Genomic DNA, 18716 nt, shown 5'->3' with positions numbered 1-18716 from the left:
CATTCCTCAGCTAATCTAGGGTCTTAAAATAAAAACAAACAAGCCAATCTTTGGAGAAAGGACACCACGTGAAGACATTGAGAGGCATTTGTTTCCAACTTCTGATTAGAGCAGCACTGGGTATCTATCTATCTATCTATCTGAGAGAGAGAAATTCACATGGCACTAGCCAGAGTAAGAAAAATGACGCTCTTATGTGTATCTGCAATTAAAGTCCTCACGTTCTAGTCTAATAAAACAAAGGGGCTGATTGAATGATGCCCAGCCAAGGACCACAGTGACAAGCTGCCAAGAGCACAAAATAACATCTAGCTTGCAGATCACAGCTGCCCTCATCACTAATATGAAGTTGAGGCTGCCACAGAGATAATAGGTCCCAAAAGGTAATGCTTTTGTGGAGGCTGGCTGAAGGTTTCCATCAAGATGGAGCACTATATGTTCTTTAGATTGCCTCTCTGTGTTAGACAGGAGGGTAGCTTACAAGCAGAATTAGGCCCAGCTCTGGGAGCAAGCACTGCTTCACAAATTAGGGGACAAAACACATGGTTCTGAGCTATTGTTGCACTACACAAGCTGAAGGAAAAAGAGCTTTCAGGATGTGGTTCTCCAATTGTTTGAAGAGGGAACTCCTGAAGCTGAAACTTTGTAGACTGCAGTTAATATAACAGTCTAGCCATTTCCAGGGGAGAGGATCTAGGGGATGGGAAGCTTCAGGATATTCTGTTTCTGCACCACGACCAATTCCCCCTCCTGTCCTTGTTCTGTGAGTTCTCAATCCTCCCCTCACCCCATCCTTGCACACAATGTCTTGCAGTGCAGATGCAGTAGCTCTTCCCCCCAGAAGCAGATGCAAATATCAACCTGAGGAAACTATGCAAGAGTGATATGAAGCATCCATCGCTCTTCTTAATAACATCAGGACTAAGCAGTGCCAATGCTTCCAGTCCCTACTTGCCCAGGAAACTTGACAATGAAATTCTAACCCTGGAAAGAGGCATGTAGGTCCAAATTTTCAAACTTCATGTATACTTGGTTTACCAAAACATATATTTGCAGGGCATATGGCTTGCATCTGAAGTCTTTGTTTGCACAAACAATTGATAGGTTGTACAATTGCAGGTATTTACGTGGATGAAAAGATGTAAACTCCAGAGGCACAGTGTAGGAAGACATTTGGAAGGTTCTGTGCTAATGTATCTTGAAAAATACAAATCATGTTTCACAAGGACCCATGTTGCAAGCTTGTTTTCAACCAACTTTTCCAGCTTTAGCACGTGGCTACTTACTGGCTCCATTACATATTTTTAAAATGGATTTTGCAGTGACCTTTGAATTCAGCAGTGGCCCAAATCTTGGCATTAGAAGCAATTCCCTAGCTTTCTTGACTTGCCACATACTGTTTTGCAGGATAAATGTATTATTCCTACTGTTGTGTGACTGTTGATGTAAGCATATTCTGTTATATTGATATTTAGGAAATCTGTTATATGTAAATGTGATATTATTTTTCATAGGCACATCAGGGATTTACCAAGGAGCCAACGGCCTGACCAATTCTGCAGGATTCAGCACTGTTCATCAGGTACAGCCTCAATAGTTATTTCTAATGTCCCTTATTTTAAAGACCAAGATCTTCCAGATCAGAGAGACTGCCACAATTTTCACTTATATTTAAGGAGGCTAATAGTATATGTAGTCACAGAAACCACCTATTTCCATGGATACCTGGCTTGGTGATTGACCTAACATCTGGCCTTTTGTGTTTTAAATAAATGGATACATATATGAAAGCAATGGCTCAGCAGGGATCTTTGCAACAGAGACCTGCCAAACTGCATGTCTCTCCGCTGGCGTTCTCTGACCTGGGCAGTTGTTGGGCTACAATGCTGAAAGCATTTCAGAATTCTTATGGGGAGCCCATGGTATCATATGATAGCTTTCTTAAAAGCAGTGTCTTTCCATCAGCTATAGAGAGCTCCCCCTTTGCACCCTTTCCTCTGGTCTCTTGGCTTTAGGTAATAAATATGAATAAACAATCTGAAAGTGTCAGACACAGACTCTGGTGAATACTGAGCTATCTAAGCCATCCATACTCTTCCTTATCTGAGTGTACAACTGTCTGTGAGCTTCACACTTCACATTTGTTGGCACCTTTATATAGTGTGTGTGTATTATATAAGGCACACCCACAATAAGAAATTTCAGGCTGCTTAATAGCCAGTTGCTCAGTTTGGCTGGACCAAACATGAAGACACTGTCCTTAGCAAGTCACCTTGGCAGACCAAGGAACAGTAAATTCCAATTTCCTCCCCGCAAGGAGTTGATTGTGGCTCTTGTATTTCTGAAAACAATAGTGGGTTGTTTCTTTGTTTCATATTCTGCTGAAAGACAGTATGGTCAGTAAAGGCCCAGAGACATGCACCTGATTGAAGTTTGAAGGTGACGTGCAAAAGGGAAAAATAATTGGGTTCGTGTCTTCTTTTTTTAATGATGGAATTAAAAAGACCTTAAGAAAAAAGGAAAAAAGCCTTAGTTTTCTTTTCAGCTTTATTTTGTATTGGAAACTCAGGTCTGTTTGCCCTTGACTCTCAGGTGACTGAGAACTAGTGGAATTATCACATCAGCCTAAAACACGATTAGTTGAGGGAGGGAGGGATTTTTAGTTAACACCTATTTAAAATCAATGTCACGTTATTTCTGAGAAAGCCTCTTTGTTAAAAATTCAGTATTCCACCCCTTAAGTTAAAGAGTGAGAGCTCACAAGATACATCTGAGACCCTTACCCTGTCCTGCACAACAGCCAGAGAAGATCGGGTTTGACATTCTTGCTATTTCTGAAGTAAAAAAAAAAATGTTTTTTGACAAATATTTAAAACAAAAAAATTCCACCTTTCAGTCTTTCGTTATATGTCATGAAGAAGCAAAAATGGGCAAAGACTTAAAGTTTAAAAATAAAACAACCACCTTGGTAGGCCACCTTCAACCTGTGATTTGCTTTTTCAGGGTTGAAATACCCAAAGCAGACCTATTGTTTAAATTAAAAATAAAAGTATGGTGTTTTTAAAAGGCTTTCCTTGATTTTGGAATGCTCATCAGCTCTCCCAACATGAGGGCTACAATGGTGATAAACAGTCAAACACTACTAGCAATCACCCCAGTGTGTTAGACTGTGGCTTGGACGTCACTGGTATCTGCATCCCCGTACCATAAGTGCATGCAGACTACTTTGTCATGCCATTCTGATCAATTGATGTGAATATGCTAGGATCTGAAATTTACAACAGCAACAAAACTATCATGTTTTGAAGTGCCCAGAGAGGAATAATCTTGTGTATTTTAATATCCCACCTCCTCACAGGGAAGGAGCAGATAGGCAGAATGGAGGGAGGCTATGAAGGGCATGTGTGCTCCTGAAAAGCAAAACACAGCTGGAAGGTATTATTTTAGATCTCCTGGCCTTGATGCTGTCCATTTAATTAATTTATATGTCTTATTAAATCCTAGAGTGTGGTAAGTAGTATACGGTACACTCATCCCTCACAGAGAGGCCCTGCAACTTTAGTGGAGAGCCTAGAAATGTGCTGTATGCTGAACTCAGCAAAGGGACTTATTGGTTTCAGAGTAGCAGCCGTGTTAGTCTGTATTCGCAAAAAAGAAAAGGAGTACTTGTGGCACCTTAGAGACTAACAAATTTATTTGAGCATAAGCTTTTGTGAGCTACAGCTCACTTATTATTGTGATACTTTTGTGATGGGCCTGATCCAGCTCCTACTGAATCAGTCAATGGACGCTTCCCATTAACTTCAGACCTAAGATTGCTTAAAATGTTTCTCCCAGGAATTGAATTCCAGTGAAGTATATTGGGATTAATTTGCCCCTCCCCTTCCCCCCGCAAACATCATCTGCATCTCTTATGTACTTAACTTACCTTTGGGAAGGGGAGATTGTTTAGGGATTCATTCACTAACTAAACAGTTTGGAAAAAAGAAAAGGAGTACTTGTGGCACCTTAGAGACTAACAAATTTATTTGAGCATAAGCTTTCGTGCTCAAATAAATTTGTTAGTCTCTAAGGTGCCACAAGTACTCCTTTTCTTTTTGCGAATACAGACTAACACGGCTGCTACTCTGAAACCTGTAAACAGTTTGGGAAACACTTCAAAATAGTTTCTAGACATTTCTGTGTGGCTTAGTGGATAGAACACTAGACTGGGACTCAGGAGACCTAGGCTCTATTCCTGGCTCTGCCCCTGGCCTGTTTGGTAAACTTGGGCAAATCACAGCAACCCTGTGCCTCAGTTTCCCCATCTGTAAAACGGGATAATAATGGTACCCTCCTTTGTAAAGTGCTTAGAGATTTACTGATAAAAGTGCTCTATAAAGCGGGGTATTATTTTTTTCATTTTGTCACCAGTTCCTACAGCTGATCAAAAACGTTGATAACAGGTAGAAAATTGCAAATATTTTTGTGATTTCCCCCCTCTATATTTTTCACCTGTTCTTTTAATCACTCTTATGCTTAGAACTGCTTACAGTGGCCATCTGTTGCATCTCAGTCCCTTTGGAAACAGTAGTTCACATCACTCCTCTGCATAAAATTGCTGCACCCTGTGCTCAGAAAGGGCCAGCCATGGTGAACAAATCCCACAGAAAAAGGCAGGTCTTGTTATGACTCTTGTCTCCTTGTAAATTCTACTGATGCAAATGAAGCAGAACTAGACATGGGCAAAGGAGAAATATCTACCAGAATGACTTGAACAATAGTCTTTGGAAAAAGTGTGCCCAGATCCCACAACTCTTGAAAGTATCTGCCACGTGCTTTACCTTACCCACTTGTCTGTGTAGTAAAAGCCTGTGATGCAGGAGGATTACTCATGTCTCTTTTCCCCCAAAGGAATACTCGTCCTATCCAAGCTTTCCTCAAAGCCAGTACTCTCAGTATTACACCTCTTCCTACAACTCTCCTTATGTATCGGCGAATAGCATCAGTCCATCAGCCATCCCAACATCCACATACTCTCTCCAAGAGTCTTCACACAACATCACCAGTCAAAACACAGAATCACTGTCTGGTAGGTGGATACATTATATTACGTAAAACCAGTTCACTGTTTTACAGGCTCCATCATCTGTGGGCACAAATAATACAACTTTGCTGTCTGATTTGTGAGCGTATAAATGTACACACAACAAATTAAAGTTCATGGCAAGTTCTGTTACTTACACCAGCAATTTTGCACATGTCCTTTGTGCAGGCAAAGGACAATGACTTTACACCTGCAGGCACAAATTTAGAGAACAATTTAGAAAATGTAAGTGCTGTATAAGCCATGTTCTTTTCATGAGTATTTCTTAATTGCTTCCTATAGCCCAAATGTGTTCCTGGTGTGAGTGGTCTCACACCTTCAAATGAAAGATGGTTTAGAAAGGGAAAATGTTATTAATCACGACTTTTAAACAACAGGCTAGTGTGTTAACAGATAGTTTTTATTAGTGATGAGCCCAACCCAAAATCTATATCCATATGCATGCAAAATCTAAAAAGTTCCTAACTTTGCAGCTTCCTTCTAGTTTTTAGCTAATTTCTAGCCATTAAACATAATATCCGACTTTGTAAGTATGTTAAAAGGAATTCAAGTGATTCTCTTAAAAAAAATCAAGAGAAAACAGGTTGCGTTAAATGTCAATTATGAATTCCACATATGGCATCAATACCTTTGAAATTATCTTGACTCTCCTGGAGTGCTTACTTTTGAGACTCTAAGGGCTCAAGCGCTCTATGGAATTACTGACAGATCATTATCCTCCTATGTACTGTCTGAATACAGCTTTCAGATGTCACTTTTCCACTAAAGTTTTCATTGGCATGCAATAACATTTATATAAAATACCACATAATTTGTGGATGATCACAGTATACGCCCATTGTATGGTCTGCTGACTTATGGAACAAATCCGAACATCTGTGGTTGTTCAAAAAGAAAAATAAACTAATATTGCTTTTAAAAAGTGATCGCAGATTGCTCTAAAAGCAGTTGGAGGATTTTCTGTTCCTTAGATCTTATCTTAGTCTACTTGAGAAACAGTGATTTCAAAGAGACTTCTTAGGAACAACCCAAACTCTCCTTAAGAAAAGAAAAGGAGTACTTGTGGCACCTTAGAGACTAAATAAGAAGAGTGCGTCTCTACCAGGAGGATTGAGAGGCCACAAGTTAGCAAGATGAAAAGAAAAATGTTTGAAAAGGATTTGTAATTTAATGTAAGTGATATCTAGAGAGTTTTATGAATGTGAATCCTATCAATTGATGCTTTACACAGTGACCTTCAACTTTGGTTTATTATTCTCAACTGTTTCTAAACTGCTGTACCTTCTGTCCTGTGATAAACAGCTAAACTGGATTAAAACACCCATGTATTTGTGAATATTCTTGAGCTGGGTTTTGTAAACAATTTTTTATTGTTGAAAAATCGCCTTTTTAATAATGAAAATTCACTGAAAAACATTCATGTTTTGAAATTTTGCTTTTTTTACTTCCCCATTTCCAATAAAAAAGGGAGAAAGGAAACCCCAGAATACTAAAAAAAACCCTGATTTTAAAAAGTATGAAAATTTTCAAAAAAATGAAATCTGTTGGGTTTTTTTTTTTAACTTTAAAATATATTTTTTTAAATGTTTGTGAAATGTTTCTATTGTTTGACCCACTCAAACACAAACCTTTGGAACAAACTTTTTTTTTTTTAAGAGGCTCGTGCAATAATTAAGTACCAAATACCAAAGCAGTTGTCACGCCTTTGCTAAAAGATATTTCTTGAATAACATAAAAGTATCGCAAGAAACACATGTGAAAAGAAATACACTGCAAAATTTAGGTTTTCAACGAGATCCCTTTTTCTCTCAATAGGGGAATATGCAACCACACCAGTAAAAGATACAGAAACAGACAGGCAACACCGAGGGTCTGATGGAAAGTTACGAGGCCGATCAAAAAGAAGCAATGATCCTTCCCCTACAGTTGACAATGAGATTGAGGTAACAATATTAATTCCTTTTCTGTTCATAAATCCAGCCAAGAGAAATTGCTACATTGATTTGCAGATAATCCACTATTAGACCAGAGAATGGTATGAGCCAAAACATAGGCAAGATGTTTGAGACCTCGCCACCACGGTTGATGTAGTTTTAAAAGAAAAATTATTGTTGTCTCAGTATAATTGTCATAGGCAAAATTCTGTACTCTGGCTTTTAAGGCAGTGATGGAGTCTGTTATTTTGCTCTCCTGATATAATATCCTACTGGGATTTCTATGCATATTGGGATAGCAGATTGTCAGACCAGATATGGTATCGGAGAGCAGAGTTTGGGGTTTTTTGTTTGTTTGTTTTACCAACCTTAAAAAGGCATCTATGATCAATGCTTAAAGTGATTTTGTTACCTTAAAAATATATAGCCACATAATATTTTTTCCTAATTAAATTCACTCCTGAAAATGCTTAACGTGTGAATGTATTTGTCTCTTTCCCTCCCCCTTGTCTTTCACCACAGCGGGTGTTTGTGTGGGATTTGGATGAGACGATAATAATTTTTCACTCCTTACTCACGGGAACCTTTGCATCCAGATATGGGAAGGTAAAATGTAATTCATATTTTTTTAACATTATTGTTTGTCAAGCAAAATTGCATTGGAAATTGTGGGGGCAGTTAATGAGGCAGCTTTTGTAACAGATGCTGCCCGTTTTGTTCAGACAGATTTTGTTATAAATAAGTCCAGTGGTATTTCCCTCAAACATGTGAAAATTTAATTTAGTTTCCCTTTATATTGTATGTAGCCCCTTCTTCTTCTTCTTCAAAAGCTTGCATTGTTCAGTTGCTGCTAGATAGGACACTGAGCTGTTGTTCTTTCAAGGCCTTTCTCCTAGGAGAAATAACTTATCCAGCAGCCAAAAAATAGTAACTCTAGCCTGCCCACGGTAATATTTTCTGCTTGTCTATTGTTTTCATAAGAATCTCAGACAAATTATTTCTTTTTTTTTAAGAGACTTTTTATATTAACCCAAGTTCCTTCCAAGTGTAGCATTGCATCTTCCCACTAATGATCTCAGATGGCCACTTAAGGCTAGATTTTTAAAGGTATTTAGGCACATAGTAGGATTCTCAAAAGTGCCTAGGGCCTATTACCCCCCAGTCAACATCTTCAGGGTACATAAATACCTTTGAAAATCTGGTGTTTAAGCTGATGACGGCATTTATTTAGCAAACCCTATCTGTAATTAATAGAGGAAGCTTTGAAATATACTGAACTTAGCTGCTAAGGAGCTCTGAAACAGCAGGTACTTAATAATAATAGTGCTTATGCCTCATTTATTTGTATGGAAGTTTTCCTATTATAAATTCTTGTTCAAATGACTAAATTACATAATGTCAAGCATTTTTAAATGAGGAGAGAGAAAAAGACAATATCATTACCTAATTAAAGGTGGATAACCTATATGATAACTGTTTGTGCATATGACTTTTAACATTGCAGCTTCATTGAGAGACTGGCAAATACTCCTGTTTCTCTTTAGAAACTAGAAATATGATTTGACATCATTTTATGGCTTTACCAGCTGTACTTGATTTATGATGGTTATAACAACCTGGATGTGTAATTAGTGAGATAGATTTATTGTCCGCTGTTAGATGTGCATACTTGTAAAGGATATAAAATGGTGTTTGTGGTGCAGAAATCCACTGCAGCATTTGGAATGCCACTAACACTTCTAGCAGCACCTTCTGAAAATCAAGCACACATTTCCGAACAGGGATTTATTCAGGCTTATGTTGTACAGGGTAATTGGAATAGTTTCTTTTCCCACTGAATGTAATGAATGAGACAATCTGCAGCAGACATTGTGTAAGTTCTCACCTGGCTGCATGCAAAAAATAGAAAAGGAACAGGCAAGATAGAGAAAAATAAACTTGTGCAATCATACTGAGGATTGAGTTTTGGTGGTAAACAGCTGATGGAGAATTTCCCTAATGGAGGGCAACTCCATGCTGGTGCAAAGTCAGCTCCTGTGCTAGCTATCCTGCGCACAAGAAGTATGTTGGGGCAAGGTAATTCAATGGTGGTGGTTGAGCTCAGTTACACTGTACAGATCCTCTACTAAGATGAGATGACTTGGAGCATACCGCACTGGGGCCAACATAGACTGGTCTCTGGATCAGGGAGCTGTAACTGAGGCTATGTGAACATAGGCTGCATATTCTGAAAGAGCATATGCAAAGGTTAGGGAGAACCAAGAAAGTGAACTTTAGGCTAAGATATTCAAAAGCACTTACCATGGACATAACTATTCCCATTGACTTCAGTGGTAAAACCCATGTTGATTTCAGTGGGAATCTTACATTTCACTTCAATGGAAGCAGAGTTAGGGTAATCCTGAGCACTTTTGAAAACCTACTTGCATAAGGGATTGAGGGGAGAAAATAGGAAAATGAAAACACACATGGCTTTCCAGTATGAAAAAGCTCTATGGAAAATAAAATGACAACCTTTCCATAGGGTAGTTCTTAAGCATTCTGTAGAATAGAGAATTATAGAATTTGATGGTTAAAAATACCATTAGAAAGGCTCTCCTTTGTTATTAAGTTCTAAAAGATTTTTTGAATAACTTTTATAGAACCCCATTGAATTTCTACAGATCCTACTGGTTTCATCTCTATTGAATTCCATAGAACTTTTCTATAAGGAAAATGGCTCCAAACTAAAATGATGATTAACCAAGGTTTTGATCTAAAGACCCATATTGAAATAGAGCCTGATCCAAAATCAGTGTAAGTCAAAAGGGAAGTGGAACACACACCAAACTTCTGTCATGGGAACCATTAAATAATAAACCCAATCCAGAAGTGTTTAAGCAAGTTGAATTCACAAATATGAGAGAAGCTGCCAAGTCAGAGTTGAATAGAGCTCCAAAATTGCATACCTGAATAATACAGAAAGTATTAATCTCAGATATCCAGGCATAAAATTTATTCTCTTTATCCATAATTGATATTAAAGATACACATGCCTCTAATTAGACAGACACATTACTAATCAAATCTCCCTCTTCTACTGGGGCAGCTGGGATTAGAACCCTGGGTCTCTCACCTCCAAAAGCACACACTTCTACCAGCAGTACCTCATTGACCATACTAGTAGGGTAGAGCTGACCAAAACCTCTTTTACAAAATAAATAAATAATAAATAAAAATTCACAGTATTTTTCAGGTTTCATCAAAACTTTGTTTTGGTTGAAATTTTCTGACCACGTCTAGTGCTGGAGCTCCTCGTTATTTTCTCCAAGTCACAACTATAAAGTGGGAACATCCCACTCAAAGCCAGGTCATTCCTTAGCTAATGAGCTCCTTGGAGCAGAGACTGTCCTCTGGAAGTGTTTGGAAAGCACTGAGCATGGAGCTCCAATAAATAATCATAATTGCAGCACAAGATGGTCTCATCACTTGCCCATGGTCAAACAGCATGTTAATGGCTGAGCCTGGTCTTCTGCTTCTACTTATCTCCCAGCCTCAGTCCTCCGCTCTGGCCAGCAGACTATACAGCCTCCTTATATTTAATCTTAATGGGTTTCCCATGCAGTCCATGAAACATATCCCCTCTGTTGGAAATCAAAAGTGGCCTGTGAGCTCCAAGTCTCCCTTTATTTTCTTTCCAGGTATTTTTTCACAAACAAATGTCAACAGATGGGATAAAGTTTTTAAAAGAAGTGCTTCCTATGCCTTAGAGAGGGGGCTGGGGGAGGAGCAGCTGTAGAAAAGGTGAGACTTGCAGTACAGTGGAAGCTTCCGTGCACCTATGAGTTGTGTCTGTATTGTGAGAGGTCAGCATGTCATCCTGGAAGTCAAAAGATAGCCTTATATGCTGAGGGTACAATTCCCAGCTGAGCCTGTCAGGACAGAGGCTGGTCCTCAGTTGCCATGCTTGTGATTAAGGGGATGTGCCATTGTTGTTCCCATTGTGAAGTGGAATAGCTATCAAAATAACAAAATATCTTCCATGGACAGGTCAAGTGAGTTTTTGATCTAGCTGAATGTGGTAGAGAAGCTGGCAAGCGGGAGAAAATTTCTCCACCCCCTTGCCTCTCAGTAGGAGGCTCCTGGATGCAGAGCAAAACAAGGTTCCACCGCTATATCCAATTAACCCTGAATATTGTATTCAGTAGAGTTTAGAAACCTGTTCCACAGGCTTCTGCTTACAATATGGGTGTAGAGTATTTTCTGTGAGATTAGAATGCTCAATAGACATAGCAGTTCATTTTTATGGCTTAATATACACCCTTAATATAATCCCTTCAGGCACATATTAAAGAGAGCTTCAATGCAATCGAAAGGATGATTGCACTCTTTATTAGGTCTGTAAAGAACTGAACACTGAAGTACTGGCCTCTGAGGAAAGCACAAGGGGAAATAAGTGAGTTAAAACCAATTGCAATGTTACTAGAGCTTTAGCTGAATTCAGTGCAGAGGTCTCAGACAGGAGGATGGTACGTTACCAGGTTTGGCCTCTCGTTCCAAGTTTTGGTTTGAAATAACCAGACACAGGGAAGAGAAGTGCCTCTTTACGTGCTATTAATTTAATACTTGGTAAAGGAAATAGCAAATACTCTTGTCAGGAGAATTCATCGACCTATTCTCTCTTCCTATGCCCAAATTTTGGGAAATTCTAAACCCGTTCTTCATAGCTTCTATAATCTTAATTGTCAACAGATTTTTTTAATTTGCATGTCCCAGTTGTTAGGGGTCTTTTCTGTATTCCTTCCCAGTAGCAGTGAAACACAATTAGTTGATAGTTCATTCTAACACTTTTTTAATGAATGGTAAAGAGAAAAAGAGAGACACTAAATAAGTTTTTTTTTTTCCCCAGCTGCTGGCATGTTAAGTAGGGGATAATAATACTTCCTTACTCCCACACTTTTTCTGTTTTGTATATTTAGACTAAGTTCTTCAGGGCAGGTAATGTCTCCTACTCTGCTAGTATAGTGCCTAGCGCAATGGTGCCCTAATCTTAGATGAGGTCTCTGAGTGCTACTGTAATAAAAAAAGTGACTAGTGAGCTACATCTAGTATTATAATTATTCCTTTCATATAACAAGTCTTGGGGAAAAATGGAATGGATTTAGTTTTAGCACTGAATTACAAAACTGAAAATTTCAGAAAACAGCTGACATTGCTACCAGAACATGGAGTTTTGATGGATCTTCATAAACCCTTTAATATTGTCTGAAAGTCAACAAGGGTTTTTGATCTGTAAATTTGAAGTAAGATACACATCACCTTCTGGAATTAGTCAGCATCTCAGATTGACTGGATATTAACAGACACCACTGCAAATGCATAACAGAGCACATTGTGTCTAATTTTTAAACAAAAAACTTAGAAACAGTTATGCTCTGACACGCATTTTCTGGATGTGAGTTTCTTTAGAATGGGAGAATTTAAAATTAGCTATCTTTCTTACACTATACCATCTCAGGTCTTATCTGTCTGGGGGATTTATCTGAATTCCAGCCATCAGTGGCCAGCAACCGGCAGTACAAACCATATGGTAGGCAAGGAAAGCACAGTGGAATTTACCCCAGTTTTAAGCAGGTGTAATCTGTACCACTGCACATACTAAAGCTGGTTGGAAATTTTCTAATTGAATGTTTTTCCATTGGAAAATGTCAATCTATCAAAAACTTGTGTTTTGTAGAAACGAATCAATTACAACTAATCTTATGAGATAACACAGGCAAGGTTGGCTGTCTTGCTCTGTGTTTTCGGTTCAAACAATGATCCCTGTATTTCAAAGTGAAATTCATCTAGAATCACCAGGTTCAAGTTGAAGTGAGGTTAAACCTACTGAGTTTTATACAGCTTCCACCCAAAACTATATATTGGCTCAAGTTTGCCCAAAACTGAGCATAGATTCACTGCGCCTTGATAAACATGGCCAGATTTCCAGTTAAAATAAAACCCTGAAACTAAGTGGTTTGCAGTTTAACTATGCTTGTTTGGTGCAGCTTTGCTTAGGAACACTGCACAAACGGAGAATTCCAGTAAGCTAAAAGGAAAAATGTCTTCCTGGTGAGCATTATTTGACTGTGGAATAAACTTTCTGAGGAAAGTGGTGAAAGCTCCATCACTGGGACACTTTAAAACTAGCCTGGGAAAAGCACTAGGGAAATATACTGTAGGGAATAATCCTCTGTATCCACAGAGTCTTTGCTCTGTGTAACCTCATTAGTGACAGGTTCAAGTCTGAGGGAGAACCTGAACCAGAGTTTCAACATCCCTTACAGTGTATTTCTGGGTTTTCCTAGTCTCTTGTGTGCTTGATTGACTTTTGAGATTTATACTCCAACAGCAGCTTTAAGAAATTTTCAGTGGGACTTTGGGGAATTAGGTGCCCAATTCTATTGACTTTCCATGGGAATTAGATGCCTAGTTCTCTCATGACTAAGTCTGGCCAGAAAACACAAATTCTGTTTCACAGAGAATTTCCAGTTTTCAGCATTTGGTTTCATATTGGGACAAACCTGAGATCTCTTAAAATTTTTCGTTGAAAAACAAGGGAGAGAGACCCTCCCCCAGAGTAGCGAGTAATCCATTCATCTGGGATGTGGAAAACCCACGTTTAGATTCCTGCTCTGCCTGATTTGGAGCAAGAGTTTAACATGGGTGTCCTCCCACATCCCATGTGAGTACCCTAGCCACTGGGCTACTGGCTATCCTGGGGTGGTGGGTGTCTCTTGTTTTGTCCAGAAATTCCATCCTAGACCTAAGAAACCTTCCTGACAAAAGGGAATTGGCATTTTCATACAAAAAATATTTCATTAAAGAACTTCCGACCAGTTGCACACAAGGCCCTTTCAAAATCCTAGCCCTGATTTTCTTTCTGCCTTCACTTTTATGCCTAAAACAGCTTGTGCTGTGCATTGCCGTGTGCTCAGACAGGCTCCCAAAGCTACTACTCAATTGAAACACCATAGGGGTTTAATCAAATCTGATGGTGATTCATGGTTCTAATGGCTGGATCTGTCCTTTACTACTTTACAAACTGAGGAGGAATAAAAAGCCATTTTATTACTTAGCAGTTAAAAACTATTTGTAGAAGTTGCTAAGGTTCAAATCAAAAGCACTCTCCCTTGAGGACTATTAGTTAATTCAAAGTGCCAAGGGCTCCCCCCCATTCGTCTTCTTTTGCTTGAGATGTGGCCTTATATCACTGCTGCTGTTCAAACATCTAAGAGTTTTCCGTTCCTTTGACAAACATGAGCCAAAGTGCTTAAGGACATCTGTTTATTTTATTTCTTTAATGAGAAAACCTTCCAATTTCTCCCTGACTCAGCTGTGTTTATTTTCATTTTGTTAGTCACATGTGCTGGGTACCTCGCGACATTAACAACCTGCAGAGACCTAGGCTAGAGCCTGCTAGCAGGCATCCTGGTCAAAAAGGCAGAATAAGCCTTTCCTAAGGAAAACAGAGTCCCTGGAACTCTATAAAATAGATTTTCAAAACAAATACAGCCTAATTCACTCAGTAGATCCTGGATTAAGTCAAGATGAATACAATTTGGGAAGGATTTTCTGAGGAAGTCGGAGAGTTTTTTTACCCACTGGAGGCTAAACTTTGTATTTAATGCCCTTTTAAAGTTAAATAAGAAAAGCATTCAGTCATTTCAGGTAATAAGGAGTCTGTTATTTAGACATGTCATTGTATCAATTATTAGTTCATTATTAGAGGGAGGGCAGACTATATAAGGATAAATAATTACAGTGATTCAATTATTTTCTAATGTGTATTTTGGGAGCAAACGTCTACATTAATAATTTCTGCTGATGGGAAGCAGGAATACAAAACAGGGAAGACAGACCCATGACAGTTTGAAAAATGGGCACAGGAGACATTCTGAAGAGGTTTTATAGATTTAATATCTTGTCTAAGAGTTTACGTAAATCAGGGATTTTCCAAGCAGAGTGCATGTGTGGCATCCAGGAGTATTAAAGGATTATTTCTATCATAAAATACATTTCACAAATGGTGCTTGATTGTCAAACCAGTGCTAGCTAAGGAGGCCTGCTCCCAGGGCCGTCCGTAGGCATATGCAGCTGTGTAGCGCACCATGAAATTTGGAGCTCCTTGATAAAGGTTCCCCTGCCCCCGGTGGCGGGAAGTGGAGCCCCGCGGCCTGGGAGCTGGTGGAGTAGAGCTGGCTGGGGCCACGGCACTCTGCTTCCTGCCGCCAGTGAGGGGGCGGGGGAACCTTTCCCTACCCCCCACCCTCCCCGAGCGAAACGGCTGGGGCCATGTCGCTCTGCTTCCCGCCGCTGGGGAGTGCGGTGGGTGTCCTTTCCCCAACCTCCCCGCAGTCACCGGCGGCGGGAAGCGGAGCGATGCAGCTGGGAACTGCAGGAGTAGAGCTGGCTGGGGCCAGGCTGCTCTGCTTCCCACCACTGCTGGTGAGTGCCGGGGGGATCCCTTCCCCCAAGCGACATGGCTGGGGCTGGCCCCCCGCTAATTGCTTGGGCGACTCTGGGCCTGTGGGGCCCCCAAAAGATTGCCCCACAGCTCCTGCCTCCGAGACCCTGGGAGGAGGCCGGGGGCAGCTGCATAGGGCACCCAAATGGCTAGGGATGGCCCTGCCTGCTCCTGAGCATCGCTAAATCATGACATTTTGTTTTCTTCTAATATTTTAGGGGAAGGTATTAAAAACCTTAACTTCCTCAGGTAAAATGCAAGCACAAACAGGTAATTCTATATGTAATACACCTGTTGTAAATGTTTGGTGTTCATTATTACCTGTCTCCACCCAGGTGCACACTGTTTTGCATGTGGCCTTTAGGGGCTTGTTTGAGAAAATGTGGCCCTTTTCTTTGTGCGGGGATTTGGATGAGAATTATTTTACATTCCCGATGAGGGAGAAGGGAGGGTGATGAGAAATAAATTGTAGAGTGACAAAACCTGTGGGCATAAGCCTTTCATATGCCTTAATAACAGGAATCATTTCCTATCGCGCTTAAGAGCCATATGCCTCTGCAGTTCTGAGGATAGATTCTTTTCTGATCAATAGACTCCTGGGGTTTTGCTCAGAGATCCTTTGAATTACCATGAAATTCTTCTCGCCGTGTCATAAACTGCACATTTAAAGCAGGGACATATTTGGGGTTATTGTTGACAGGCCCAGTATTCCATCCACTTTTGCGCTATCTGCTCAATGAATGAACTTTATCCATCTTCTGATGGAAAAAAGTAGAACAGCTTCAAGGCATTGTCCCCAGCTATATCTGGACAGGTACCTGCTTATAAAGATAGGAATCTCTTATGTAAGACTCCAGCCAGTGGGACCAGAAGCAGTCAAAGAAGGGACTGCTGCACTGGGGAGCAGGGGGCAAAATGGAGTCCAGCTGGGGCCCACCCTCCCCCAAGCATGTCCTGGATCCAGATCTGGGTTGAGGAGACCCTTCCAATCTGTGAGTACAAGGAATCAGAGGGTGTCTTCCCATGCCACTCCCACAATGTGGCCTGTGGGGAAACCTGCAGGAGAGGAGCCAGACAGAAGGATCAGAAGCAGCACAAGCAGGGACCTCTGGACATTCAGGGAACTTTCCATCATTTTGGCTGGAGTTTTTCTGCCCTGTGCTGAGTGTCTGTTTGCTCCCATCTTCGCCCTCTCCCTCCTCCACTGTCTCTTTGCCTCATCTTCACTCCACACCTGCCCGTGTGTTCTATCCCTTTTCCTACCCCGTATCCGTCTTGTCTATTTAGATTGAAAGCTCTACGGGGCAGGGACCATCTACTACTCAGTGTCTGTACAGCAGCTAGCACAATGGGACCCTATTCTTGGTTGGCCCTCAGGCGCTACTGTAATAAGTGCGATTAATACCTAACATGTAGTGCTGCACTGGACTTCAACATACTGCTGCTGTGTGAAAAGTGACACAGGATGGATAGCACGATACTGCCATTTTCAATCTGACCTCCATGTGTCTGAGTTAAATCTGCTGCTTGGATAACAAAAGAGCAAAAAAGAGTTTTTCATCTAAAGAAACTGCCTTTTGGTTTCACCACTGCCATGCGTGCACATACACACACACACACACACACACAAGGGAAAAAGGGGTTTCACTTTGGTTATGTCTACACTATGAAATTAGGTCAAAGAAAGCGTTTTTATACAGTTGATTGTGTGTGTCCCCATACAAATGGCCTTAGTGCATTTAGTCTGCGGAGTGCATCCACAGTACTGAGGCAACTGTTGACTTCCGGAACGTTGCACTGTCGGTAGCTATCCCACAATTCCCGCAGTCTCCACTGTTCATTTGAATTCTGGGTAGAAATCCCAATGCCTGATGGGGCAAAAACGTTGTCACAGGTGGTTCTGGGTACATATCGTCAGGCCCCCCTTCCCTCCCTCCTTCCCTCATTGAAAGCAACAACAGACAATCGTTTTGCGCCTTTTTTCCTGGGTTACCCAAGCAGACGCCATACCACAGCAAGCATGGAGCCCGCTCAGCTCACTGTCACCCTATGTCTCCTGGGTGCTGGTGGACATGGTACTGCATTGCTACACAGCAGCCGTTCATTGCCTTTTGGCAGCAGACAGTGAAGTATGACTGGTAACCATTGTTGATGTACTCCAGGGTGTTCTTTTAACCGACCTCGGTGAGGTTGAGGCACCTGGGCAAACATGGGAATGACTCAGCCAGGTCATTACCCTTTTAAGTTTTGTCGCATGGGCGATTCAGTCCTGCACTGTCTTTTAATGAGCAGCCAGGAGACGACGATGGCCAACAGTCATACTGCACCGTCTTCTGCCAGCAAGATGTATAAAGATAGATGAAGTGGATCAAAACAAGAAATAGACCAGATTTGGTTTGTATTCATTTTCTCCTCCTTCCCTCCGTGAAATCAATGGCCTGCTAAACCCAGGGTTTTGAGTTCTATCCTTGAGGGTGCCATTCTGTTTCTCCTTGATGCAAAGCCACCCCCTTTGTTGATTTTAATTCCCTCTAAGCCAACCTTGTAAACCATGCTGTCAGTCACCCCTCCCTCCGTCAGAGCAACGGCAGACAATCGTTTCACACCTTTTTTCAGCACAGACACCATACCACTGGGAACATGGAGCCCGCTCAGATCACCGCGACAATTATGAGCACTATAAACACCGTGTGTGTTATCCAGCAGGATATGCAGGACTATAACCTGCAAGAAAAGTGAAACTAGGCGAGGAGGAGGTGACTGCAGCGTGGTGACGAGAGTGATGAGGACATGGACATAGACTTCTCACAAAGTATGGGCCCCTGCAATGTGCACATCATGGTGTCAATTGGGCAGGTTCATGGCGTGGAATGCCAATTCTGGGCCCAGGAAACAATCACAGAGTGATGGGACTGCATAGTGTTGCAGGTCTGGGACGATTTCCAGCGGCTGAAAACTTTCGCATGCATAAGGGCACTTTCATGGAACTTTGTGACTTGCTTTTCCCTGTCCTGAGGCGCAAGATTACCAAGACGAGAGCAGTCCTCGCAGTTCAGAAGCGAGTGGCGTAGCCGTGTGGAAGCTTGCAATGTAAGACAGCTACCGGTCAGTCAGGAATCAATATGGAGTGGGCAAATCTACTGTGGGGGCTGCTGTGATGCAAGTAGCCAACGCTATCACTGAGCTGCTGCTATCAAGGGTAGTGACTCTG

The 18716-nt window shown here is 41.0% G+C and overlaps 1 protein-coding gene across 4 annotated transcripts in view; it reads left to right on the top strand.

The window, feature by feature from the left end:
• Positions 1 to 18716, top strand: part of EYA2 (EYA transcriptional coactivator and phosphatase 2) — a 184459-nt gene that overhangs the window by 101308 nt on the left and 64435 nt on the right. For all 4 annotated transcript variants that reach the window (XM_038370414.2, XM_038370415.2, XM_043495704.1 and 1 more), the window contains 4 exons: positions 1515 to 1582; positions 4894 to 5071; positions 6902 to 7029; positions 7543 to 7626. In XM_038370414.2, the coding sequence (XP_038226342.1) occupies positions 1515 to 1582; positions 4894 to 5071; positions 6902 to 7029; positions 7543 to 7626 (458 nt within the window). The remainder of the gene's footprint in view (positions 1 to 1514; positions 1583 to 4893; positions 5072 to 6901; positions 7030 to 7542; positions 7627 to 18716) is intronic.

The sequence above is a fragment of the Dermochelys coriacea genome, chromosome 13, assembly GCF_009764565.3.
Source record: "Dermochelys coriacea isolate rDerCor1 chromosome 13, rDerCor1.pri.v4, whole genome shotgun sequence".
In the NCBI taxonomy this organism is placed as follows: Eukaryota; Metazoa; Chordata; order Testudines; family Dermochelyidae; genus Dermochelys; species Dermochelys coriacea.
Note: the sequence above shows the minus strand (reverse complement) of the source record. Positions and strands in the feature narration are given on the sequence as shown.